We start from the raw sequence: 27862 nt of genomic DNA, 5'->3' as shown, positions 1-27862 counted from the left end.
TGACTTTCACTAACCTTTCTTCTTGGATTAGATTCACTCTCCTTTCTTGTCCCTTGCTTGACACCCACGACCAAGAGAAGAGAAGGAGCAAGAAGAGAGCTTAGGAGGAGGAAGATCACTTGAATGAGAGTTACCCTTGCAAAATGAAATTCTTTTCATCTAATTAAGTGGTTTGTAACCTCCATGGGATACCAAGAGTCACAACTCTTGGTAACTCCCATGAGGTGACACTTCACTTAAGTAACCATCATGATGTGGAGCATCATCATTGGTCCACTTAATGTCAACTCACCAATGAGGTGGCATAAAGTCAAGTCAAACTTGACTCTTCATCTTCCTCTCAAGTCAAGTCAAACTTGACTTAATCTCTCTCATGGTTGATCTAATCCAACCATTTAATTTAAGCCAATTTAATATAATGAATCTAATTTATTTAATTAAATTGATTCAATGAGTCATAATCTAAATTTGACTCATTGAACACATGAATCAACTTGAGTCCAACTCAATTAGCCCAATTAGGATTACTCTTAATCCAATTTGATTCATCAAATGAATCTAATCCTCTTGGTTCATCATATGAACCTAATCTCCATCCACTTGTTCTTTGTGTGTGACCCAATAGGTTCTTGTAACGTTGGCAATGCCCCTAAACTCATTTAGAAACATAAGTAATGAGCGGTATCTAGCAATACATCATTACTACCCAAGTTACAAGAATGTTGAGATCCAATATTACCTTGTGACTACTAATTGTGACTCCTCACAATATATGACAAGTGTCCTTCTATCCTAGACATCTAGATTGATAAATGTGAGGCATAAACCGTGTCATCCTCTAATCAATCTAAATCCTGAACTCCAAATAGACTCACTGAATCAAATGAGCTCAATATCTCATATTGACTCATTTGGGCATGGCCATGCACTTCGTGGTCTCACTCTATCAAGAATACCGATGTCTCTCCCGTCATATAGGAGGGATAGATCCCATCTACATCACTCACATCCCTCCGCATAATTTGTTACATACCCAGTAATCGCCTTTATAGTCCACCCAGTTACGGGTGACATTTGACGAAACCAAAGTACATAACTCCTTATGTAGGGAACCATGGTGACTTCAGGTCTAAGGACTAATTGTCATACTAATAGCCACATGAGAAAGTATATGACACTCATATAACGATTCATGATACTTTCTCATGGTGGGTCATTCAATATACATTCTCTAATGCATACCCATGTGTCAACTTGATATCTCTATATCCATGACTTGTGAGATCAAGTCATCGAGTTGACCTACATGCTAGTCTTATTGCATTAACATTGTCCTTGAATGTTAATACTCGACTAGGAATGATTAAGAGTAGTGTTCCCTATATCATCTCACTATCGGTTCAACTAACCGATTGATATAGGTGAGAACCTTCTACTCAAGGAAGCTATTATACTTAGTTTATTTGGCACCAATACAAGTAAGTATAATAACCAAAACAAATGCCTTTATTTATATAAGAATATGATACAACGAGTCTATAATACAAACATCAAATGATTGGCTCTAGGGCTCTAACTAACACTGTGTACCTAGACCTTTTGCTTTGATCCATTTACATTGTTAGTACATATTTTTATGGAGGTGGATATGTTTAGGACCTAGGTTGTTATACCATAGAGGACCTGTATACTCTAGATCTGTGGATTTTGACTTACTTGTACTAGGGTACACATTTTTATATATATATGTGGATTTGGTTCAGGATATTGTTATGCTTAGTTTCATGCAACATTCGCATGATTGCATGCTGCGTGATAGGCTGCTCCATTATTGTAGAGTATATCGCCAGTTTTATCACTGTTCAGTGCTCCGTTGGTCCGCTCATGGGTAGCGTGACGCAGCATGGTAGCACGTCAGTTTTGCTCTGTTCGGTGCTCCGTTGGTCCGCTCATGGGTATTGTGATGCAGCGTGGTAGCACGTCAGAGATCCCTCTCCGTCATGGTGTACCGGGAGATGAGAGCATTGCACTCCCCCACTTATGATTTGGGATAGGAGTATGTGTGTACTCCGACAGCATCCCGTCCACTCGGTCACTCATCAGGAGCAGTGACGTCAGAGTGCACGGTTGTCACAACCCTACCCACTCAGTCTCACCATTGTGCGTGAGATGACTGACTAGCGTCAGGGGTGACCATGTCATTGGCTTTATATGCATTTATTGCATTTATTTGCTTGTGTTTGCTGCACTTATATGCTGCATTTTGGTGGATGCATTTGTTTGACATGCATACAGGAGGCATATTGTGTATCTGGTTTGACGACCTTTTTGTTCTGGATAGGAGTTCCTGGTGAGTACAACTTCCTCAGTTACCTTTCAGTTTGACATATTTCCTATATATGATTAGGAAGTTGTATTCCATGTTTATTACTGTTAGATATATCTTACTAGGCATGTCTATTGGTATTCGCTGAGTTGTTGAACTCACCCCCGTGGACACTATCTTTTTCAGGTACCCGGTTGGTTATGATGTCGCTTGGAGTATCCTGTCTGCTGGTCCCCACGTCACCTCAGAAAATCTATCGGTTTCATTTATGTTTTGTTTGTTTTATGTGTCAGTGTGTTTAGTTTGTGCTCCGGTTTTGTTTCTGGAGTTTTGAAGTTGTTATGTGGTAATTTGTATTATTGTTGGTTGTATAAGTCTAGCCGGCTAGCAGTTTTGTGTTTTGGTTTTGGTACAGCCGAGTGGACTGCTTTACATATAACTGTGTGATTGTGTTTTTTTTTATTGTATCAGCCGAGTAGGCTGTATCATATAACTGCGTGGTTGTGTGTATATTTCAGCCGCCTGTGGCTGATGTATATTGTGCATGTAGAAATGATTCAGATTGTTAGCCGTACAAGAGAGGTATTGCCGAAATTTCTTCGGACAGGGACTCCCCCGGGGTGTGACACTAATCGATGCATGTTGACAATCTTTTGGTTAAAAGAGGTGATGCATATTTCATATTCGATCCAAAATTCCAAATCTGAGATGAAAAAGAAATATGAGATGATAAACATGGGAGAGTTTCAATATTTGGGCAATGAAATTTAAAATAGATATTTGATTATTCAAATCAAATGGAATGGACAAGTTTAATTTGTCAAAAAGAATGAATCTTACGATGGACAAGTCTATCAAAATATATTTTTACCTCCACGGGTATGACACATTGGTAAAATATTGAATCACAAATATGAGATGAATATTTTGAAAATGGATCGACTTCTGAATATGTATAAATTATGTTCCGAATTTACCCGAGGTCCAAGTCATCATTTTATTAAAATTTTGTGGTGACATCATAAACACAACCATAGTTTTCAACGTTGTCCATTTAAATGATATGTTAATAGTGGAAGTTACGAAAATGAAAGAGACGAAGTAGACATAAAGGGACACAAGATCAAGTTTGGCATTAGTATTATTAGTTTTACGACTCTGAGTAGAGAGAGGCCAATGACCTTCACTATCCCACAAGCTGTACAAATAATGAAACTTCCTCGAGCTTTCAGGGCTCTTGATGCTAACAAAGTGTCAAAGGATTGACTTGTGAAATGTTAGGAGAAAAGTTAAGGTGGCCACATCAATTATTAAGCTACTGTTCTAGTGGTTGACCTGGCTTTGGGTGGAGCAGTTGACTTTTGGTAGAGTGTCAATTTATTTAGCTGTACACATTAATATTAAAACGGGTTTGTAAAAAATAATACTTCAGATACTAAATGGCTGTAGTGGATAAACTTAGTCAAACTTCTATAAATCAGGATGTAAGATGGTAGGAATATAAAGTTTACTAGGGTTCAATTATTTAATAAGAGTTTATTTATCTTTATTCATAATAAATTTGAAAAGTTTATTAAATTAAATATATATTTTTTTAAAATAGTAGTAGATATTCAATTTATACTAATTAATCGTGAGATGATTAATTCAGTTTTCATATAAAATTTTTTTATTAACCATCGATAGATATTTATAGCAGACGATTTATCAATTTAATATTCTTAGATTAATCATCTATTAAAAAAATAATCCATTAATTTATTAAAACTAAAGCTCAATCATTAAAGCGTCATTCGGCACCATTGCCCTGGGGCAATTAAATGAACAAGTTAAACATACAGTGTATTATTGCTCAGGAATAAAAAGTATGAATGAGAAAATAAATTTTTTAAACTATATTTATCCATAACGCTCTTATCAAAATCTCTAATAAATTTATAATATCAAATTTACTAACCAAACAAAATAATTTAAATATGTGAAAGTTGTGAACAGTCAAATAATAATTAAGAATTTTATAATATAATCAAAATTTATTAAAAATAAGCAATTTTAATAATAATTAGGGATCGAATATATAGGTTGCATATGTAATATAATACATCGAACACATATTTTCTATCAAGTAATTAAACAAGAATTTTTTAATGATAATATGATTTATTTTAGAATATCGGCCTTACATCTTTAAGTGACTCTCCTTTACAAAATAATAATAATAATAATAATAATAATTTTTTATATCAAATATTAAACTGATAAAAATAAATACTACTTTTAATCTTAGTTAAAATACCATCCATAAATTAGGTAACGATACGTCAAACTCATGTAATAGTGCAATGCAAGGATGATGTTCGAAAATTCTAATAACAAACTATTATAACGGGCTCCCTTATAAAAAATTAATATGCTTTCTAATTTCATCAGTCTAAAGTATTTATAAAAGTTTTTCTACTTATAATATTGTCAATTCTTAGATACAAAAATAAAGAAAAAATTTCTAATAATACATCACAACTGAATCTCGAACTCTAGATCCTTAATTGATGTGTTTATAAAAATTATTAATAAATTTTAAAATTATTTTTCGTATGAAAAGAAAAAAAATATTAACGTAATTTAATTTTAGATTTCACTAAATTAATGAAAATTTTTTTAATAAACCATCTAAATTCTTAATAAAATAATAGTAATATGAGAGGAATACTTAATGAATATTATATTTCATTAGAATAATGATATACACAGAGTAAAAAATTTAAAGATAAATGCATAAATTTAATTTTTTTTATAAATGCATAAATTTAATTTAAAGATAAATGAATATTATATTAACGTGCATATTATTTTTTATTTTTTTCTATGATTTATTTTCTCCGTATTAATTTGAGATGAGTTGATGAAAGTACTAAAATTAGCGTATTCATCTTCTGTTATTATATCATTTTTCATTTCATTACATATATAATAAAAAAATTAAAACTAAAAATATGTTAAAAGACTTGGTAAAAACTAAAAAAGACGTGGGCGGTGGTGGGTAGGCTGAGGAAAACACGCTTCTTTCGGCTTTTTGCTGAATGTTTTATCCAAATTGATGGTTTATAAAATCATAAGCTCTGCTTGTGATAGTAATCCACTTCTCCTTCTTCCTTAGGAAAAAGGTCTCGCCTTTGTGCGAACTCCGAGTTCTTCTGCTTGTTGTCGGCGTGGGATGTGATAACGTTCAGTAGAAGATCGAAGATGAGCCCTCCTATAAGTTCCTGCTTTTGATTCCCTCATTTTTATCCTCGCCATGGAAGCAATCGATTGGATTATTAGAAGAAGAGCGACGAACGGATCGATCGAAGATGGCGAAGTGAGGAAGTTGCGGCGCGTGAGGCTTCCCTTCTGGTCTTATCCGCCATGCCGTCCTCCTGGTTCCTGACCTCCCTGAACGATAATAAAGTTTGGATCTTGGGTTGCTTTTTTCTGATTCGTTGTCCTAGTCCTCTTATTATTTGCCTTCCTTTTTCTTTGGATCCTGTCTTTGTTGCTGCGATTGATGAGTTCTGTTCCTGCTGGGGAGTTGGGGCTTTTTAGGGGTTTTCCTAATGGCCTGGTGTCTGGGTTTCGGCTGGATTCGTCGTCTTCTTCGTTTGGGATGGACGGAGAAAGAAGAGAGTTTGTGGTGCCACCTTCCCGATTGGGGGTGAAGAAGGATGGTAGAGGGATCGTGGATGTGAAGACGGCCATGGCACTGAAGAGCCACAGCGAGGCGGAGAGGCGGCGGAGGGAGAGGATAAACGGCCACCTCGCAGTGCTGCGGCGTATGGTTCCCTGCGCAAGCAAGGTTCGTGTTGCTATCTCTTTGCTCGTCTTCTGTTCGATTAAATGACTATTCTTTTTTTGTGTGTTAATCTGTTGCTAGTAAGAACTTCCTACAGTTACAACTGAGCAGCCTTTTCCTTGTAACCTTCATGACTTGTCATGTCTTTAACGTCTACACTTGTCACTGTTCCTGTTATATGAATGCAATGAGCAAGAAGTAAAACGAGATAGAGGATACTGGGAATGAAACAACAACAACAACAAAATCAGAACACCCTTCTTAGATATTCGTTGAAGTATTTGGTTAACGGTTAATAGGGTTTTTTCTTTGTTTTGAATTTCAGCATCTTTTTGTTTATTTTCTTTGATAAGCTGCTATCATTCTTCCCTATCCGTTATGGCTAATGGATTTACCAATTATTATTGTAGTTTATTCATGTTCCATATATCGAAGCCAATAGCATTTAGTCTTGTGTTATTGTTTTAAATTTGATTTATGTTTCCAGGGGCCTCTTTAAAAACATGCACCTTTCTTATTGACTATCTGTAGGCATTGTTGCTCCTAATTTCTAGTTTATGATTTTGATTATAAGACTTCTAAATGTGTTTTCAGTATCTGTAATAAGATTTTAATTGAAAACTTGGCCAATTCCGAAACGGATCAGCTTAGTTGGATGTGAAATGACCATGACTGATTTGAGATCATCGATTTTTCTAACATCATATCAAAATCATAAGATTGAGCCAAGAAAGTAACAAAAAATTAAGGGCAATTGATGGAAAGAGATGGACTAAGTATGACATCAGGTGAGATTTGAAGAACCAACTGATTTATTGAAAAAGCAGCCTCCTTCATCTAACATGTATCTTGTTTGAATTTTTGCTACTTTGTTTTGTTATGTTAGGTGTTATCGTTTAGTTATATTAGTTGCTACCATTTGTTTTTATTCCATGCAATTAGGTGTTACCATTTGGTCATTCAAGGCACTACGATTCAGTTGTGCCAGATATTACCCTTTAGTTATATGCTATCATTTTTTATTACGAGTAGGTAGGTGGTACCATTTAGTTATCGTAGATGCTACCATTTTGTTACGATAGGTGTTATCATTTTTTTTCCCACCACATAGATGCTACCTTTTGATTATACTAGGTGCCTTCAGTTATATTAGATGCTTCCATTTAGTTATGGCGCTATGTTTTTTATTTTGGCGGGTAGATTCTATCCTTTAATTATAGTAGGGGCTCCCCTTTAGCGCTTTGAGATTTGAATACAACATCTTTTGAAAAGGATCTTCACACAAGTTCTATTAGTATGAGATGTCGATAAGAGGTGGAGACCGTGGTGGTCTGCAAATTGCACAAGCGCAAGTAAGGATTTTCACTTTAAATTTTGTAATACTAATTTATAATAAAATTAGTCATAAGGTTGCTAATCTCTATTCAATCTGACTAATACATAACACATCAAATATTGATAATCATACTGTTAATCTATTAAGGATATTATTAAATAATAATATACTAAAAACAAGTCAAACAATAACAGTTTGAATAATTTAGAAATACATTACTTATGATGTATTATTAATTATTACTACCATAAAATACATTTGTTAATTAAAACAGAAGTTTGATAATTATCAGATATGTCTGAGTAATTTTGAAATAATAGTTTCAGTTCACCAAATGACACACTCAAATCTCTCTTTTTTTTTAAATCATTCATCCCCTCTATTTATGCTCAATATACTCCCTATCAAGCAATTTTGATTTAAAATTACTTGAATTAAATCAACTTCAAAATATAAATTAAAACCAGATATGTGTAGACCCGACCACTCGTTGACATGGGTCACCGGGCCTATACTGTAACCGGCTCGGCTCAAGCCGGGTAAGGTTCAAGCCCCCATTTAACTTTTTTTTTTATATAAATGAAAATTTGTTAAAAAAAATTTCATTACTGGGGTTCAAACTTGAGTCTCTCGAATAAGATCGGAACATCCTAACCAACTAGACTACTACTATTGATGTCTTTGTGTTAGTTAATAATTAATCAATAGTTTTCTTTTGCTATATTGTTCTTAATAGCTGGAAGACGTGTAAGCGAGTAAATGATTTCTTTCAACTTTGTAACATTTCGTTTATACTAATGTGATTTAAAAGCTAGAGGGAATGAGTAAAAGCAATTCCGATCGTGGGGAAAGAGAGATTTTTTTTTTTTTGTATTTTTTAACCGTTGAAATTATTTAACTGTTTTTTTTTACATTCTTTAAACTCTAAATAAGGAGCTTCTCTACTCTCATCTATCAATTCGGAAATCTCCGTCGCTTTCGATTTTAATTCTTCAATTATAATGGAAGGAAGAGGTTCATCATATCAATAGGGGTAAGAAAATAGTCAATCCGAATGAGGATCACTGTATTTAATTTATCGATGATAAATTTGAGCAAGTGCCGACACCCAAGACATAAGGAAGTACCAATAGCGATACTTCCACGGTTTAGGATACTTTGTTGAAATCGTAGGAGATACGTTAACAACTTAAATACGTGCAAGTCTTTCTTTATATATATTTTTTATAAATTTATAAATCTTGAATCACAAGAAACTATGAATCGACGGTTTCGAACCGTGAATCGTAACCGTCTTAGATGATTGAAGTTAAGGATCGACCTGTCTCAAACCGTCAAATCGACGGTTCTGAATCGTGGTCGGGCCTAGATTTGTGTTCCTTGTAGCTTGAGGATCACAACTCCAATCTATGAATCTTATTTGTGATATGGAATAGATTTGGTGATCCATCATACAATTTTGAGTTACAATGACTTAACGAACCAAAATAGCTCCAGACCACAAATCAAAACTAGATATGTGTTTGTGAAGCATTTTTTTTTTACATATGGTTTTTCCTTTTTTTATTTTTTTATGTCAAAACTTTATTATTTTTCACAAATAATAGTACCATGAGATTCACAAGTCGTCAATCTCCTGTGCATGTTTCCAGTGAAGCTCGTGGTTCAGTGAAGAAGTAACTCGGGGACTTTTTTTCCCTTTAATATATTTTCAGTTAATTTTAGTATAAGACAACCGAGAAATTTATTTGTTTCTTGCAGTTGGACAAAGCTGCCTTACTTGCACAAGTGATCAATCATGTAAAAAAACTGAAGAATAATGCTGCAGAAAATAGCAAAGGTTACACCATCCCCTCTGATGCCGATGAAGTACGAGTTGAAATTGAACGCGATGCAACAAATACTGGTATTTTCATCATCAAAGCATCAATATGTTGCGAGGACCGACCAGATATCATTGCAGATCTTATACAAACACTCCAAAGTTTACATCTGAAAATTATTAAGGGCGAGATCTCCACTTTAAATGGCCGAGTAAAGAATGTACTTGTGATGACACCTGAAGGGAATTCTGGCATTGTTGACAGGCATCTTTTTGCGACCTCAGTCCACCAAGGCCTCGAGTCCATACTTGATAAAGCAAATTCGCAAGTAGGTCATCTGCCAAGATCCTTGTTTTCTAACAAGAGGCGCAGGATCCCGCCCTTTGACTCCTCGACTTCCTCTTCTTCAAGGAATTGAAGCTTATACTCAGCACTTCTTTCATCCATGGCTGCAGCTGGTGCTTATTGATATTTCTGTTTTGGATGACCGGATATTCCCTATTGTGTGTTTGTTTGATGTTCTGCTTTCTGTTCATGAGAAGCATATTTGTTTGGTGTATATAAATCAATTGTGTGTTCAGAATGAATCTATTGTGATGTGCAGTTGTAAACTTCGTTTTTACTTCAAGCATTTCATTGTGTGGGAATGGAGATTAGTTTCATCTAACTATTGTTGCACTAAGATCCTACTTAATTATTACATTAAATGCCATACTTGACAATGCATTTATTTTAGTGAACTGGAGACACCATTAGCATTTAGTGATTAAGTTTGGTGTTTGAATTATAGTTACATATAGAAAGTCAATTAAATAAATAAATTTAAACAACTCATTAAATTAAATATTTATTAAATATATAAAATTAATTAAATAAATAAATTTGAATAAAATGTTAAATTAAATAAATAAATTTAAATATATATGTTCAGTTGTTAATGTTCATGAGCAAGAATTGTGAATTATTTATAAATAATGTTTGTTTTTTGTTTTTGGTAGCAGGGTGATCGATTTGATTTCATGAAATATTTTCACTTGCTGTAAGTGTAAATCGGGAAGCACTAAAAGCAAATGGTCCGTCAACTTAGCATTCTTAGGTCAATTTCTTATTAAGAAAAATTTATCCATTAGTTTGTCGAAGTTAAGACTTAATCCTTAGATATATGGGAAATTGAGAAAGCACATTGCCTCTATACCATTGTCTCAAGGGCTTGTGAATAATTTTCATGATCAAAGTTTGTGTCGATGAGTTTCCTTTGATATATACGAATCTTATTCAATTTAATAACCAATCAAATATATTTAAAATTATAAAATTTTTCAAACAATCCAACAAATTTAACCCAAAATCAAACAAATCCAAACTTGAACAACTATTTAAATGGTTTGATTAATTTTATGCTTGACTTAGTTTGACTCGATTTCTTTATCCAATGAACATTACAAAATTTGACTTGGCTTGATTTGTTTATATCCCTAGATCATATGAGTTGAATGTTACAAACTAAACTATTAGATGGATTGGATATGAGAAATGTGTTGTGGAAGGTAATAGAAAATTTATTTATTTTCTTTGGATCACTCTAACAAGAATGAATTAACAGGTGAATCTCATTGAAAGGAGAGGCAAAATAGCCAACCTTGCTCCTCACACTCAAATAAATATGTAGATCTTAGACAACAAGATCATATTCATCGGGTGCAGGAGGCACCACATCCAACCTCATCATGCTTTCATATTGCTTGGGTATCGGGGCGCCTGCCCGTACGCAAAGCTCCACAAGGGCGGGAGCTTTTCCATAGTACCTCTTCAGCTCATTGATCAGAGGGGGGCCGTCAAGAGCTCGAACATGCCATACGTAGTTTGGCATAATTAGATCGTCAATGGTGGCTTCTTGCCATGCATGTAAGCCATCCCGAGACTGGTGCTTGGTCGCTTTGCACAACCTAACTTTGTGTCCCTTAGGACCTACCTGGACTTCAGGGCAGTACCCACAGGTGATCACACTGTATTTCTTCATAAGTTTCACAGCTCCTGATCTCATATCCAACCAGGACTTTAAGGTCCTAGCACTCAACTCGCTAATTGTTTCTCCATCTTCGAGCCTCCTATCCTCCAAGAAGGTGGGAACAATGTGATTTCCAGTCCGAAAATTGTCTTCTACCAATATGTCAGTATCCTCTCCTGGCTCAAAGTCTACAATTCTCCCCTCAATTGAGTAAACAGGCTTGGTTCTTCGCTTGGTTGGGTAAGCTTCAAGGTCGAGACCTGCTTGAATGCATAGCTCTACTATTGCCGGAAGCCTTTTGATACCAAATCTTTCTTTGTGCCCAACTCTCGGCTTTCCCACTCTATCGTAGAGATGGTAACAATATGGGAGACCAATGATATCTTTTATTCCTCCTCTTCTCCATAAATGTTTTGAATTCCTCATTCCGCTATTCCGGCCTTCGCATGACCTTATTACATGACCGACATGGCCAATGTGCACTTCAGAGCAAAACCTGGTTATCATAAAATGTCAGCTATCCACTGCTTCGTTGACACTTTCAGCGAAATTATGTCAAACAGCATACCTGCACTTGTTAATGGGAATGGCTGCCTCACCTTCGACAAGTATTGAGAGACCATGAAGCATCGACTCTCTGGCATTATAAACTTGATGAGCTACTTCTATAAGGTCTGGGACGAGAAGGCCGTTCTCGGGGGCACTTTCGAGGATCCGGCATGGATTTAACTTCCTAGCTAGCTTCTCTTCCTTGGCCCTCCTAATCAGCACCTTCATAGGGGTCGGATAAGGTTTCCTCTGCCATTTTGGACCAGGCCTCAGGACTTCAGAATAAGCAAAGTCTTCTCCACTATCAGCATCTCTCTTATCTTCAATTTCTTCATTGTTCCTAACCGATCTTTGAGAAGCAAAGTGAGCTGAAAAACTAAATTGTGGAGTGCTTATCTGTGTTCTTGTACAAGAACTATGGCGCATAAATATCTTCCGGAGTAGCATCCCCTTCTTAGAAGCTATCACTCTGATTCTGAAAAAAAAAAGAAGAAGAAGAAAAGGAGTTAATTGAAAGGTTATACTTCACATGATGCGTCAAGGTAACTAAAATCAACTACTTTTTTCAGTAAAGCATTAAATCAAACATGTAATGGGCAATGCAAAAGGCATCGTAAGTCTAATACACCAAATCCATGGCGTGTATTGAACTGAATTAAAACGCTATTTTAGCAAAAACAGAAACCACAAAATCTATGGCATGTCCGCTGTTAATAGTTAGAGAGACAGCGAGAAGAGAAAGTTTGATTACAAGAAGAGGGATTCAAAGAGGGGGCTGCGGGATGTGGCTAGCTCTTAGAAGATCGAAGCAGAAAGGGGAAAGAGCTCGTGGGTGTGCGCTCGTCGAAAGCCGCGCGGGGAAGGAGGCGCGGCTGGGATCTCGGCAGCCTCCGGACGGGCTCGCAGCGGCCGTGAATTCCTGTAATCAAAGCGAGAGAGAGAGAGAGAGAGAGAGAGCGAGAGAGAGAGAGATTCAGGAAGGATTCAAGGATTTCCAGCCGCCGGACACTCGTCGGCCGCACTCGGTGGTGCTGATCGCAGTGCCAAGGCATTGACTTTGAGTATTTGAGCCATTGGGGTGTGGCGGCGCAAAGCAGGGGATTGTTTCAATTTCGTTTAATTTTTTTCTTCGGCAATTTACAAAGTGCTTGATTTGTGTATATTATCCTAAATGAGTGCCTATTTTCAGATTAATCAAATATCGCTTATCATTTTCTTTTCCATAATACATCTCTTTTTTTAGTTTATTTAATCCTAAATGAGTGCTAGCTTAGCTTAAGATTAATTGTTAAGTATTAATTTGTTTAGTTTGTAGTTTGGATTTATTTATTATATTAGATCAGTTTTTCTTTTAGTATTTACAATTTCTTTTTTAATACAACAACCCATCATCCAAGGAAAACCCCAAAAATAGCTTTTACTCCACTTAATCTAAGATAAACATCCTATTATTATTTCCATAAGAGAATCGACCTTGGGATCTATACTATATTATCACTGTGTAGTTAAAGGGTTACAATTGAGAACAATTTATTAATTTGGGAACTATACTTGTGATAATCTTAGCTCAATCAAATTTTGGCACTGCTATCGGGGAACTAATATTGTTTGTTTATTTTTAGATTGTGCATAGTTTCTCTTTTATTTGTTTTCTATTTTCTTCATTTTATTGTCTATCTACTTGTGTTCTAATTGTTGATTTTGGTGTATGACCAGGTCTTGACAAATTACTTGATCTTGACCTAGATATAGAGGATATTTCGATTTTGAGGATATAAAAGAGGTCATATGATACATTTGACTGTAGTCCTCCACACTTGAATTTTTCTATAGAGGATAATAATAGGACTATGAAGGAGCTTACAGCTCTGGATGTGACCTACAAGTATTCTTGCATTAGTTATCCTGCCTTGGTTGGGGATTTTGAGCTTAGATATGGTCTTATACACTTGTTCTCAAAATTTCAAGATTTATCAGGAGAAGATCCCAACGGACATTTACATGAGTTCCATGTGGTTTATTCCACCATGACACCACCAGGCATTTCAGAGGAGGACATCAAATTGAGAGCTTTTCAATTTTCATTGAGAAGAGTAGCTAAAGATTGGTTATACTCACTTCTAGCTAGATTCATAACAAGTTGGATTGATATGAAAAGGATATTCTTGGAGAAATTCTTTCTAGCTTCTAGAACTACCACTATCAGGAAAAGTATCTGTAGCATTCAACATAGTATGGGGGAAACTCTTTATGACTATTGGGAGAGATTCAAGAAGTTGTATTCAAGTTTCCCTCAGCATAAAATTAGTGATCAGCTACTTGTCCAATACTTCTATGAAGGGTTGTTACCTATTGATAGAAGTATGATAGATGTAGCAGCAGGAGGACCTCTGGTTAACAAGACTTCGGAACAAGCTAGGGAGCTTATTACAAATATGCCAAAAAAATCACAGCAATTTGGAAGTAAAGCAATTGTTACTAGAGGAATTGGTGAGACTCAAGTGGTGTCTATTGAGCAATCGGAAATCAAAAGTACATTGCAAGAATTGACTTCTTTAGTTGAGAAAATGGCATTGAACAACACTTGTCAAACTTCAGCTTTTCCTATTCAAATGATGAGAGTGTGTGGCATTTGTTCTAGCCAAGATCACCCTTCGGATTTGTGCCCAAATCTTCAACAAAATGAATCGGTAGCTGCCCTTTTAAGATCTCAATATCAACAACATAAATATGATCCTATGCCTTCTACATATAATCCGGGATGGAGAGATCATCCAAATTTGAGATATGAAAATCAACATTATCAACAATTACCAACTCAATAGAATTTTAGCAACCAAATCATCAAATTCAGCATCCATTACAGAATTTCCAGCAATCTACAGCTCAACCTACTGCTCAGAAATTTTAGAATCATTTTCAACCTGCAAGTCAGCAAGCTCAACACTCAAATCAGTACTTTCCAAATTTTCAGCATCCTCCACAGCAATTTCAACAATCTTATGTTTCATCTTTATATCCGAGACCCTACATGTATCAAAACAACTCCAATAGTTCATTTCCATCAAATTTGCAACAGCAACAACAAAAGATGGAGGATCTCATGCAACAACAACAAAATCAATTGAGGATAGATTCTACTCTACAAGACATAGGGAGATAAATCAGCTAATTAGCAACCAATATCAATCAAATGCAAGCACAATGATCAAGTCAATTACCTTTCCAAATTATTCCAAATCCAAAAGGAAATGTTAGTGCATCGACACTTCGAAGTGGCAAAACTATAACTGAATCAGTTAGGAAAATTCCAGCCAGACAAGATGAAGTTGAACCAATTCAGCAACTTAATCAGGAACCAAATCTAGTAATAGTTCAAGGAAGAACAAAATCTTCACTAGGGTCTAGTTTGACTCATTTTCAACAAGATTCAGCTCCATTTACAATGAAGAATTTGGAGAAGAATGCAAATCAACAAGAAGATGAGACTTCGATTCTGTTAACCTTTCCCCAAGGAAAAGTTCATCCAAGGATATAGAGGAAGAGAAAGCTAGAGAGTTTAAAAAACTTGTGAATTTGTTTAGTAAGGTGGAGGTGAATGTTCCTTTGTTAACCATGATTAAGTAGATTCTAAAGTATGCTAAATTTCTCAAGGATTGATGTGTGCATAAGAAGAAATTAAAGGGGAATGAAGTTGATTAGCATGGGAAAGAATGTGTCTGCACTCATTCAACTAATACCCTAGAAATGTGAAGATGTAGGAGTTTTAATAGTGTCATGTGTTATTGAAAGCTGTGTTTGAAGAAGCTATGTTGGACTTGGGAGCTTCAATTAATGTGAAGCCAAAATCAGTGTTTCAGTCACTTGGTACTGGACCTTTACAACCTACAGGAGTGGTGATTTAGTTAGCCAACCGTAGTTATGCTCATCCAGCTGGAGTTATAGAGGATGTTTTGGTTAAAGTGAGAGAGCTTATATTTCTTGCTGATTTTTATATTTTGGATATGGAGGGGCATTTGCTAGCAAATAAAGCTCCACGAATTCTTGGCTGACCATTCCTTAAAACTGTATGGACAAAAATTAATGTACATGCAGGAACTCTTTCTATGGAGATAAAAGATACAATGATCCAATTCAGTATTTTTGATGCAATTAAGCATCCTATAGAAAATCATTCTGTTCTTAGTATCAATTTATTTGATGAGATGGATAGTATGGATTTTCTTACTGAGTTGGATTCTTATTTGGATATCTCTAATTCCTATGAGTTTGGATCTGAGTTTGAAGATTTCGATGATTTTGATAGTGATATGGGAGCAGTTGAGTTGAGACCTATTTGTGGTCCATTTTCGATTGAAGGGGAATATGTAAGTGTAGGGGATTGTATAGTGGAAGTGATACTCCAAGAATCACATATTTTAGTTAAATTATCAGTCGAACCAAAATAAAATGATGTAAGTGTAGGGGGATTACATAGTGAAAGCAATACCTAAGAATCACTACTATCTATTATTCAGTTACCAAAACTTGATTTGAAGCCCTTACCTGAGCATCTCGAATATGCATTTTTGGACAAGGATCAGCAGCTACATGTTATCATTGCCTGAAATTTAGAGCTTGACCAAGAGCAGAAATTGTTAGAAATTCTGAGGCATTATAGAAAGACGATTGGGTGGACACTTGCTGATATACCTGGGATTATTCCTTCTATTTGTATGCACATTGATACGGGTTATGGCGAGCGGGTTCAAGAGATGACATGGATATTAAAGTCAAGGTGAGGTGGCAGTCAAGGTTAGGACAAGGTGATGTTCTGGTTTTGTTGATTGCCTCGCAGCAAAATCCTTGAAGTGTGCCCAAGCCTTTCCTGAGCAGGATGCTCGGATGGGGTTGATCGGTTATAAACCTGATCGAACATAAGGTTGCCTATGTGTGTTCGACCAGGCAAAACTATGCGAGCTTAAGGGTACTCAGCCTTATAAAACTCTTAGCATACGGTCGATCGGGCGAAGGCCGATTGAACATAAGGCATCCTGTGTGTGCTCGACTGGGCAAAGCCTGAACGAACTTAAAGGTACTCAGAATTATAAAACTCTTAGCATACAATCAGTCGGGCAAAGGTCGATTGAACATAAGACTTCCTGTGTGCGTTCGACTAGGCAAAGCCCAGGCGAGCTTAAGGGTACTCATCCTTATAAAACTCTTAGCATACGATCGGTCGGGTGAAGGTCGAGTGAACATAAGGCTGTCTATGTGTGTTTAACCTGGCAAAGCTCGGGCGATCTTAAGGTTACTTAGCCTTATAAAACTCTTAGCATACGATCAGTCGAACGAAGGCCGATCGAACATAAGGCTGCCTGTGTGCATTCGACCGAACAAAGCTGGGGGGAGCTTAAGGGTACTCAGCCTTATAAAAAGTCTTAGCATATGATCGGTCGGGCAAAGGCTGATCTAACATAAGGCTTCCTGTGTGCGCTCGATCGGGCAAAGCCCAGGCGAGCTTAAGGGTACTCAGCCTTATAAAACTCTTAGCATACGATCGGTCAAGCGAAGGCCGATCGAATATAAGGCTTCCTATGTGTGCTCGACTGGGTAAAACCCGAGGGAACTTAAAGGTACTCAGCCTTATAAAACTCTTAGCATATGATCGGTCGGGCGAAGACCAATCGAGCATAAGGCTTCCTATGTGCGCTCGACCGGGCAAAACCCGAGTGAGCTTAAAGGTACTCAACTTTATAAAACTCTTAGCATACGATCGGTCAGGTGAAGGCTGATCGAACATAAGGCTTCCTGTGTGTGCTCGATGGAGCAAAACCCGAGCGAGCTTAAAGGTACTTAGCCTTATAAAACTCTCAATATACAACCGGTTTAATGACCGACTGAGATATATTCAACAGAAGGTATTCTCAATATACCACCGGCTTAATAACTAACCGAGATATATTTAACAAAAGATATTCTCAATATACGAACGACTTAATGACTGAAAGAGATATATTCAACAGAAGGTATTCTCAATATACAACCGACTTAATGACCGATCGAGATATATTCAACAGAAGATATTCTCAATATATGATTGGCTTAATGATCGACTAAGATATATTCAACAGAAGGTATTCTCAATATACGACTGGCTTATTAACTGACCAAGATATATTTAGTAAAAAAGCAATCGACAACATTAGAACAGCCTGGCAGATTTGTCAGGGAATATTCCCTCGAAGATTCTTAATTAATTAATCAGTTATAACAATACACTCCTTTGGGTATTTCATCAGGGCCCAAGTCATAAACGAAAAATGAGGTACATCTGGGGTAGAAAAAGGATTCGTCGGAGGATTATTGCATGACGTCTAGATTGTTGGGTAACCAGACGCGGGTGCTGCTAAAATATGTTTCATAAACATGCGCAGTGGAAATAAAAATAATAATAATTTCTATTATTACATCACACACACCACACGCATATAAGGATACAACATGCCAGACATGATCGTATAATTAAAATTTTAAGAAAAGTAAATTTACACTAGGTATACCTGACGGATGATGCGTAGAAGATTCCATCGGACGATCCGAAGTAGGAAGGAGATCAACCAAGTGACGCACGAGCCTTCCCTCTACTTGTATCCACGTCGAGATTTCTTCGAGACGACTTTGATAAGTCTAAGTCGTGTCTCCACTTCAGTACTAGCCGAAGTGGGAGACGGTTAGATCCAAGAGAGGGATCACGGGCCGATTTGTACCCGACAACAATTGTCATCAAGCGGCACAAAACAACCGGCGATAACAATCTTTGTTGTCACTATTTAGGGGGAAACCCCGGTGCCATCAAGGGATAATGGGTTTGGCACTAGTATTATTACGACAGCAACCATTGCTGACCGGAACAGGACTTCCGGCGACAGCTCAAACCCGGCAGTAACCATTGCTGCCAGTGACAACCTATTTGGGCAGTTCCTTACTGCCAGCATTAGCCGCTTACTGCCGGTGGCAACCTATTAGACAGTGGAAACTTGTCGGCAAGGCACCCCATTCCGGACCTGTACCCTCATCCGACGAACAAGCGTTGCATTGTGATGGCAGCGACAATAAAAACAAACAGAGCAGAGCCCTTTTTTTCAGTAAGCCGAGAAAAAGAGAAGGAAAAGAAATAAAACAAAACTATATATATATATAAATATATTTCTTATATATATATATATATATATATATATATATATATATATATATATATATATATATATATATATATATATATATATATCAAATATATATCTTTTATTAATATCCTTATCTCTATATCTATACTAATATTAGATATCTCAAGATTTTATCCATCATATTATTAATATCTAAAATTTTAAAAAAACAAATTGGTTCATAATAAAAAGAGAAATCCATCTCATTTCAAAAGACAATGGACTCAAAATCTGAACTTCCGTATCCAACTCTAATTCCATATTTGCCTTTGTCTGGTCTAACCATACTTAATCTCTCTCGATATGAGAATTCAATTCTCAAATTCGTTTTACGTCTCTTAGATAAACTCGTAGTGCGTGTGACCTTATAGGTTCCTGATTATGTTGATCGTCCATAATTAACCATTAATTATGGAACGATTATGAGTGACACCTAGTAGTACACCATGATCTCCAATTAACCGAAAAATTATAGGTTGATCTTGGAACCACTTTCAAACCTTTCAACAGCTACAGTAAGTCATGTCATGTTCCTTCACTCATCTTATATCCACTTGGTTCAGAACACACCTAGTCCAAATAATACTTCCTCGTTCTGCGGCTTCAAATTACTCTGACATGTATCTAAGGGAGCGTTTGGTTCAAGTCATCATGTATAACCTTGGTTATGTGATTACCAGGTAATCACATAACCAAGGTTATAGGGAATAAAACATAACCAAATGTTGTTTGGTTCAACTTAGGTAATGCAACAAAAACTTGTTTGTTTGAAGGTTTTAATGAATACCCTAGTTTAATATTTTACCGTATTACCCTCAGTTACAAAACCAACTATACATAATATTATTATTATTATTATTTATTTATTTATTATTATTATTATTATTTATTTATTTTTTAATGTTTTTTTACTTTTCTTTTTCCTGTATTTTTTTTTATTTTTTTATGTGTTTTTTTATTTTTTAATGTTTTTTTATTTTTATATTATTTATATTTATATATATATATATATTTTTACATTTTTTAAATTTTAATTTTTATTTATTTATTTTATTTTTAATTTTATTTTTAATTTTTTTTTTAAATTTTTATAATTTTTTTAAAATTTTTAAACATTTTTAAAAATTTTATTTTTAAAATTTTTATTTTTTATTTTTTTTATTATTTTTTAAAAAATAAATTTTTAAATTTTTTAAAACATTTTTTTATTTTTTACATTTTTTTAATATTTTTTCTCTTTTTTTCATGTTTTTTCTTATCGAAGGATATTTTTGGTAAAAAAAATTCGTTAACCCCGGAATCAACAAAAACCTTAGGCTGCGTTTGGTTTGATATTTTCCTATTTTCATTTTCTTTTTTTTTGGAAATAGTTGTTTGGTGTGTGTTTTACATTTCCGTTTTCTGGAAAATGAAAAGCCATTTCCTAGAAAAATAGAAAACGCTATTTTATCATTTTCTAACGAAAATGGGAAAATGCGCTCAAATATCAGAAATGAGAAAACGCGCACTGCCTCCGTGAGAAAACGCACTGCTGCAGCGCATTTCCTTTTCTTTATTTCTTTCTCCCCTCTCTCGCGACGGCGATTACCCTTTCCCCTTCTTCATCGCGGCGCCGGCTACGCTCGACTCGCCGCCGGCCGAGCCTCCTTCTCCCCTCCCTTTTCTATTTCACCGTGCCCTAGTTTTCCCTTTCTCCACCACGCCGGCTTCCCCCTAGCGACGCCGAACCCTAGCTGTCTCCATCGCCGCCTCTCAGCACCGACCCGAGCCCTCTCCGTTCCCCTTTCTCCTTCTTCATCGCGGCGCCGGCGACGCTCGACCCGCCACCGGCCGAGCCTCCTTCTCCCCTCCCCTTTCTATTTCACCGTGCCCTTGTTTTCTCTACATTGGGGCATCAACTTACTAGAAAAGAAGTTCTCCAGAAACGCATTAACAGAGGAAGAAAAGAAGGCTTTCAAGGTAATTTGCTTTGGAAGAAAAATGTCTTTTTTGTGTGCGACTGGAATTTAGATGAGTAATAGAATGGACACTGAATCGTTAAATTTAATTTCCTGCAGAAACTATTGAAAGAAGATGGCTACTATACGATCAGATTGTCATCTAATGTGTTAGATCCTCCGGGAAGAGATTTTGTTGTTTCATCAGTCAGAGTTGTGAGTAAACAACCCGTTGATTTTTTGATCCTTCTGTTTAACTTCAAATTTTTTCCACTTGTTCTATTCACTTTTTCATTCTAATTTGAACCTGAAAGGCCAAATAATGTTTCTGAAAATGCAATTTTGTTTTGTAAGCACCATATAGTAAAAAGATAGTGTCAGATCTTGAGGCCCAGTCTTATAATATGAAATAGTAAAAATAAAGTTCATTATAGAGGTATGCATGAATTACAAGTCAATGACATAAGACTTGGATGTACATACCAATTTTTTTTCTCTACATGCTTTAACTTGCTTAGGGTATTGCTTTGGGTATTACATTTTCTAATATATGTTGCTCTATATTTTTATGTTGGCTTTAATATTGGCAATTTTTAGAGATTACATTATGGGAGGGCATAATCCAAGTATCGAAATTGAGAAGTATGATTGGTCAAAGACAAATGTTGCCATGTTTGTCGATATCATTTATGAAAAAGTGAAGCACAATAAGTTACAAACATCTACCTTCACTAATACGGTTTGGGAGGAGATCAACAAAGAATTATATCAGGTTACGAACAAGAATTATGGTGTAGAAAGGCTCAAAGGTAAATGGAATCGTCTACGCACAAGACAACGTCTTTTTGCAGCATTGCTTGCGCATACTGGTGTGACAATGGATCCTGACACCAATAAAGTGAATGCTCCAGAGGAAGTGTGGGCAGAATTTTATCTGGTAAATACTTATATCTAATCAAATATATAATTTTATTGTATGTTTATGTATAATAAAATGTATTTTTTTGTAATCAATGGAACAGAAAAATAAAAAGGAGTATAAGTCAATACGAAAGGAAGGATGTGATCATTTTCACATTCTTAGTGAAGTTTTCAGCTTGACAATTGCAACTGGAGATATTCATAAAGCTTCTACTCAATTACCTCCCACATCTGATGAAGAGAGAGAGCTCGAAGAAGCATTCATTAACAGAGGTGTCAGCTCATATGTTGAAGTTGTCGATGACGAGAATGAGGACGTTGGAGGGGAACCTAACAATCGCCGACGTCGTAGTACAGAATCAACTGAGAGTCATCGACGTAAAGATCCTAAGCGTTCAAAAACTGAAAAATATGATGCTTATATGGACAAGTGGAGTGATACCTTGCAACACCTGAGTCAAGAATCTATTGCTAGGCAAAAATACCTGGATTTGAGGGCTACTAAGTTAGAACGCGAACAAGAAATTTCTTCCTCTACTGGAACGAGCGGGTTCAGTGATCCTTACTCTATAGATATGTGCATGCAGGTTTTAAATCAGATGGATGACTTATCAAACCAAGTGTACACAAAAGCTACAGAAGCTTTCGGTAAACCTTGGCTACGAGAGGTTTTCATGAAAATTCCATCAAATAGGAGAGCTGGATGGTTGGATTGCCTCAATCTCGACCGTGTGTAGGGTCATATGTTGACAAGTTCATGGGGATTGCTTTTATTACCTAGCCGGAGACTTTTTAAGTAATGATGGTTTTTGATTTTGTGACTTGAATGTGTAAACTGTAAGACATATTTGCTATTTTGTGGATTGAATGTTTAAGACATATTTGATATTTTGAAATTTAATGTTGATGACTATGTCATGCTTTTTAAATTTTAATTGTTTATTGGTTTGCCTCAATTCATAATTAATTTTATACATGTGTGCTGAGTTTAATATCGATTTATTGCAGATCATGTCAAACTCTGATGATGAATCTGATGACTATGATGAATTAGGCCCAGATATCAATTTGCTTCTTATTTTGAGCCATGCAAATGATTTTTTTCATGAAATGACTCAGTTTCATAGATCTATTGATCGGATGCCTTGTCGAACGTCATCTCTTACTGGGAGGATGTATATTCAAGAAATACTTGATGGGCACCCTCAAGTTTGCTTTGATAATTTTCGTATGTCGAAACATGTGTTCGTGAATTTTTGTAGGACATTAAAAGAGATGAATCTATTACAAGATGGAAAGAAAGTTACTGTTGAAGAAGGTGTCGCTATGTTCTTACTAATCATCGGGCACAACACACGACATCGAATATGTGCAGATCGATTTCAACATTCATTGTACACTTGTAGCAAGTGGTTCAAACGAGTTTTATGAGCTGTTTGTACATTGGGCACACATATTATTCGACCATATGAACACAATGGCGTCCATCCTCGCATATTGCATAATCCAAAGTGGTTTCCATATTTTAAGGTATATATTTTACCCTAATGTATCTAGTTACATTAACAACATATCTTTACTAAGATATTGTGTATTTTTAGAATTGTCTTGGAGCTATTGATGGAACTCACGTATCGGCATGGGCACCAACATCAATTCAAACATCTTTTCGTGGTAGAAAGGTTATTGTCACACAAAATGTGATGCTTGTATGCGATTTCGATATGCTTTTTACATTTGTGTATACGGGCTGGGAGGGGACAGCAAATGATTCAAGGGCGTTCATAGACGCTTTGACTAGGCATGAAAATCATTTTCCTAAACCTTGCGGTGGTAAGTAATAGAAACAATTCTCTATATATATTCATTTATGTAGGTATTTTACATTATTAATTAATATGATAATACTATCACAGATCAATTTTATTTGGTTGATTCTGGTTACCCAAATATGCCGGGGTTTCTTGCTCCGTATCGAGGTCAACGCTATCACTTGAGAGATTATCGACGGCAAGGCAGACCAAGGGGGAAGGAAGAGTTGTTCAATTATAGGCATAGCACATGTCGTAATATTATTGAGCGATGCATTGGGGTGCTTAAGGCAAGATTTCGAATTTTAAAAGATATGCCAAACTATCCAATTACTAGCCAAAGATTAATTCCACTTGCATGTTGTGCGGTGCATAATTTCATACGTCGGCATCATGCAATGGATAATTTATTTATGGAGTATTCATCTGAAGATATGCTCATGTCTGGAGTTGAAGATAGTTTTGGTGATCAAGAGCCGATTCCAATTGATCCAAGTCAAACAGCTCAGATGGGACATATACGTGATGACATTGCAAGTCATATGTGGAATGATTATGTGGAGCATCATCCGTAATTAGCTAATGTCTGGTTTCAGCCTTTTATGGCTCTTGATTTTGTTATGAATGACTATTATAATTGGCTGTTTTTTGTTTTAAATTTTGGTTGGGAAGCTTTTTGTTACAATTTGTAATTAGCTCAGATGGGAAGCTTTTTGTTACAATCTGTGGCTCTTGATTTTTGTGAAGGAATAGAAAAGACAACTTTACCCTTGAATATTATGTTACAATCTATTTTATATCTGTTTTATAATTTCATTGTTCAATACCATTTCCTTGCAAATAACTGCTACATCTAGATTCTTATTTGTTACTTTCTAATTTGTGTTTCCAGTTCTTTCCTTTACTTCTAAAGCTGATTGTGTGGAATGGGAAGAGGTCAGCATTGTCACTCATTTGATGTTATGATATGTAATGCTTTCTCTACGTTATGTGATATTTTTTGAACTTTTTTTATATGATGTTAAAGTTTTGTAATGTTAAAAGCGTAAAGAACGCAACAGTTTGTTTTTATAAATAGCTAATGTCTTTTGTAATTAACTTTCCAGATTGGCGAATGCATTTATGATGCTTTTGCCAGCAATGATGTCAACTGGATGATATGTAGAGTTTGGTTCAATCTAAAGTTACTGTGATGAAGGTATACACAAGTTATCATCACAGTAATTTTTCTTGTACATTTGGTCATTTGGTCATTTGTTATCAGTTATTCCAAGCATGTTTTTTTCTTGTACATTTGGTCGTTCGTGATTGCCACTAAAATTTTGTTGAAATGTATGCAGGCACTTGAGGATCTAGGTTCATCTTTCTTTCATAGATAAGGATTTTGCCGATACAAATCACAATCGCGTAGAACGTGTCATGTACTAGAAGAAGACCAGGAGAAACTACAACTGTTTCATGCTTATTGCAGAATAAGTGAACTTTTTCCCATTCCAAAGTTCTAAAGGTCATCAAAAGTCATGTTGGATTGTTTTGTGAAATGCGAATATATTTTTATCGCAAGTGGTTCTCAATTATTACAAATACATTTATCCAACTATTACAAATACATTTATCGCAAGAATAGGATCATCTCCTTGGGTTATATTGAATTGAGTAATGTGACTCAATGAGATCAAATGTTAGTCGAGTGGCATGTAGAGAGCTCGATTGCTGAGCTTGACAGACTCTATAGATTGATGACTTGAGATAAATAACATTTATATAGAAGTATAAAATAACATTTATATAGTTTAAATAATTTAATTTCAAAATTTTCTATTTTAATAAAATTCTTAATTTTATTAATTTTTTTACATTTTACTATATTTTTTTTTTAATTTTCAATATAAACGTACCAAACGCATTTTCCAATTTTCTTTTCCAGAAAATAGAATTCCAGTATATCATACCAAACGTATTTTCTGTTTTCTGAAAACAGAAACAGAAAATAGGAAAACAGAAATAGAAAATAGAAAATAGAAAATAGAAAATATTTTCCAAACCAAACGCCCCCTTAGTTTTCTGAGGTTTTTCGATTCCTGGCTGCATGACCCTTTTGCTGACGTGTCGGGCATGGAACATTACTTGGGAATCATTGAATACCTAAACCAAACAAGGTTTTTGTTGATAACCTAAGATGGATAACCAAGGTTATCAAGAATAACCCCGAACCAAACGCACCCTAAGAGTCTTGTACTCTTAACATGTGATGCTTTGGCCAAAGACTTTGAGTAATAATCCTAAGGAGTGACCATAGGGTATACGTCTCCTTACAAGGAGCGGTGAATCCTCTGTGGGTTATCCAAACACCTTCGGGCACTTCGACTTATACTCAATCATCCCGATTCCACACCTCAATGAGATGCTTGCTTAAGATGTCAAAGTATAAGCCTCCATGACCAAGGTGACTTGTATACCTCAAGTCGAAAGAAACTTACACTCGAGCTACAGTAAGAGCTTCATTGACATATCTATATATGTATAGGACCATATAAAATCTTACAGCAGGTTACTCCAATAAACTAATTATCATAACTAGCATCCACATTTAACTCTTGACATCCCAAAGCCTCCAGCCTGTGAGAAAACAATTGCTTGGCCAAACCAAGGAGTATAACCCGTGCTAGTTTATCAGAATCGATGATGCCCGAACTCATCAATTCATCGACTAGGGAATATTCCAATATATTCATAATTGCACATGTAGAGATACTCATAAGTTGTGATCTAATCACAAGTTCTTTCATGCTATGAATTGTATCACGGACATTCAGTACGTGAGTTTAAGATCGAATCATACATATAGAGAATGTGCACCTAAATAGTGAATCTATATTTATCAAATAAATAGTAAAAACCATAAGGTGATTGTCTTAGGACATCCCTCAAAATCCAACACTCCAACTTGGCCTAATGCCAATCGCTATGGTGTCCAACACCGTAGTTCTTTACATGACTCTCAAACTAGTTTTGAGGTAGAGGTTTCATGAAAAGATCCACTAGGTTCCTTTTGGTGAGAATTTTTTTCTCAATTTGTATTTCATTCCTACTCATGATCTCTCAATCATATGATAGTGACGAAGCACATGTTTAGATAGTTTCTTGTTTAGAACCTTTCCAATTTATTGTGTTTCCATTTTAAGGTGAATACATGTCCATGCTTGGACTTGGAGTCATCCTTGTCCATCTGGAAACTAGTATCAGTATACCTATGCATAATCATATCACTTCTTCTATATACCAAGACTAAATCCTTATTTTACAAGGATTGTCTTGATAGCCACCCAACAATTCATGCCTGGATTTGATTGATATCTGCTCATGACATTCAGAGCATACGATATACCGGGTCTCGTACATAAGATAGCACACATGATTGATACTATAGCTTGCGCATATGGATCTAATTCATGTGAATCCTCTCATCATATGTGCTTAGGCAAATAGACTTCGAAAGGTGAATCTCGACCTTTGTTGGATTCCGACATGCTAAACCGTTTTAGCACTCGGTCTATATATGTAGACTGTGAAAGACTAAGTAACATGTTCGATCAATCTCTGTATATCTAAATCCAAAGTATATAGGTTGCTTCTCTCTCATGTCTTCCATGGAAAATGTCTTGGATAACCAAACTTTAACTAACCGTATAATGGGCACATCATTTCTTATAAGTAATATGTCAACAACATATAATACTAGGACCATGATTACACTCCCACTAACCTTTATATACACACAAGGTTCGTATGAATTTTTATGAGATATCAAATTCTCATCCATGTCAGTTTTTCATCTTAAAAACTCATGTATATCCAATAGGTACTATACCTTCGGGTGGATACACCAAGTTCTAAACTTGGTTATACATGGAATCCATTTTTCAATTTCATGGTTCTTAACCACGAGTCCCTTTCTGAACTTTTCAGAACTTCTTCATAACTAGTAGACTCCTCATCCATAATGAGTGGCAAGCCTTTCGATTCACTTATGAGAAATTCATATTTCTCGAGAATTAGACATGCCCTACTACATCTATGAAGTGACGATGTATTAACTAGTTCAACTATTACCTCA

At 35.7% G+C, this 27862-nt stretch overlaps 2 protein-coding genes across 2 annotated transcripts; one reads left to right on the top strand and one right to left on the bottom strand.

The window, feature by feature from the left end:
- Positions 1 to 5446: 5446 nt before the first annotated feature.
- LOC122041179 (transcription factor bHLH30-like) lies at positions 5447 to 9976 on the top strand. Its single transcript, XM_042600779.1, has 2 exons — positions 5447 to 6158; positions 9253 to 9976. The coding sequence occupies exons 1-2, from the start codon at positions 5871 to 5873 to the stop codon at positions 9730 to 9732; spliced, it is 768 nt and encodes a 255-aa protein (XP_042456713.1). The 5' UTR covers positions 5447 to 5870; the 3' UTR covers positions 9733 to 9976.
- An 883-nt stretch (positions 9977 to 10859) lies between these two features.
- Positions 10860 to 13006, bottom strand: LOC122041178 (APO protein 3, mitochondrial-like). Its single transcript, XM_042600778.1, has 3 exons — positions 12623 to 13006; positions 11891 to 12346; positions 10860 to 11818 (listed from the first exon to the last, which is right to left on the bottom strand). Exons 2-3 carry the CDS (start codon positions 12316 to 12318, stop codon positions 10987 to 10989), a joined length of 1260 nt encoding a protein of 419 aa, XP_042456712.1. The 5' UTR covers positions 12319 to 12346; positions 12623 to 13006; the 3' UTR covers positions 10860 to 10986.
- Positions 13007 to 27862: the final 14856 nt, after the last annotated feature.

This window comes from Zingiber officinale, chromosome 2A (assembly GCF_018446385.1).
Source record: "Zingiber officinale cultivar Zhangliang chromosome 2A, Zo_v1.1, whole genome shotgun sequence".
Taxonomy (NCBI): Eukaryota; Viridiplantae; Streptophyta; class Magnoliopsida; order Zingiberales; family Zingiberaceae; genus Zingiber; species Zingiber officinale.
Note: the sequence above shows the minus strand (reverse complement) of the source record. Positions and strands in the feature narration are given on the sequence as shown.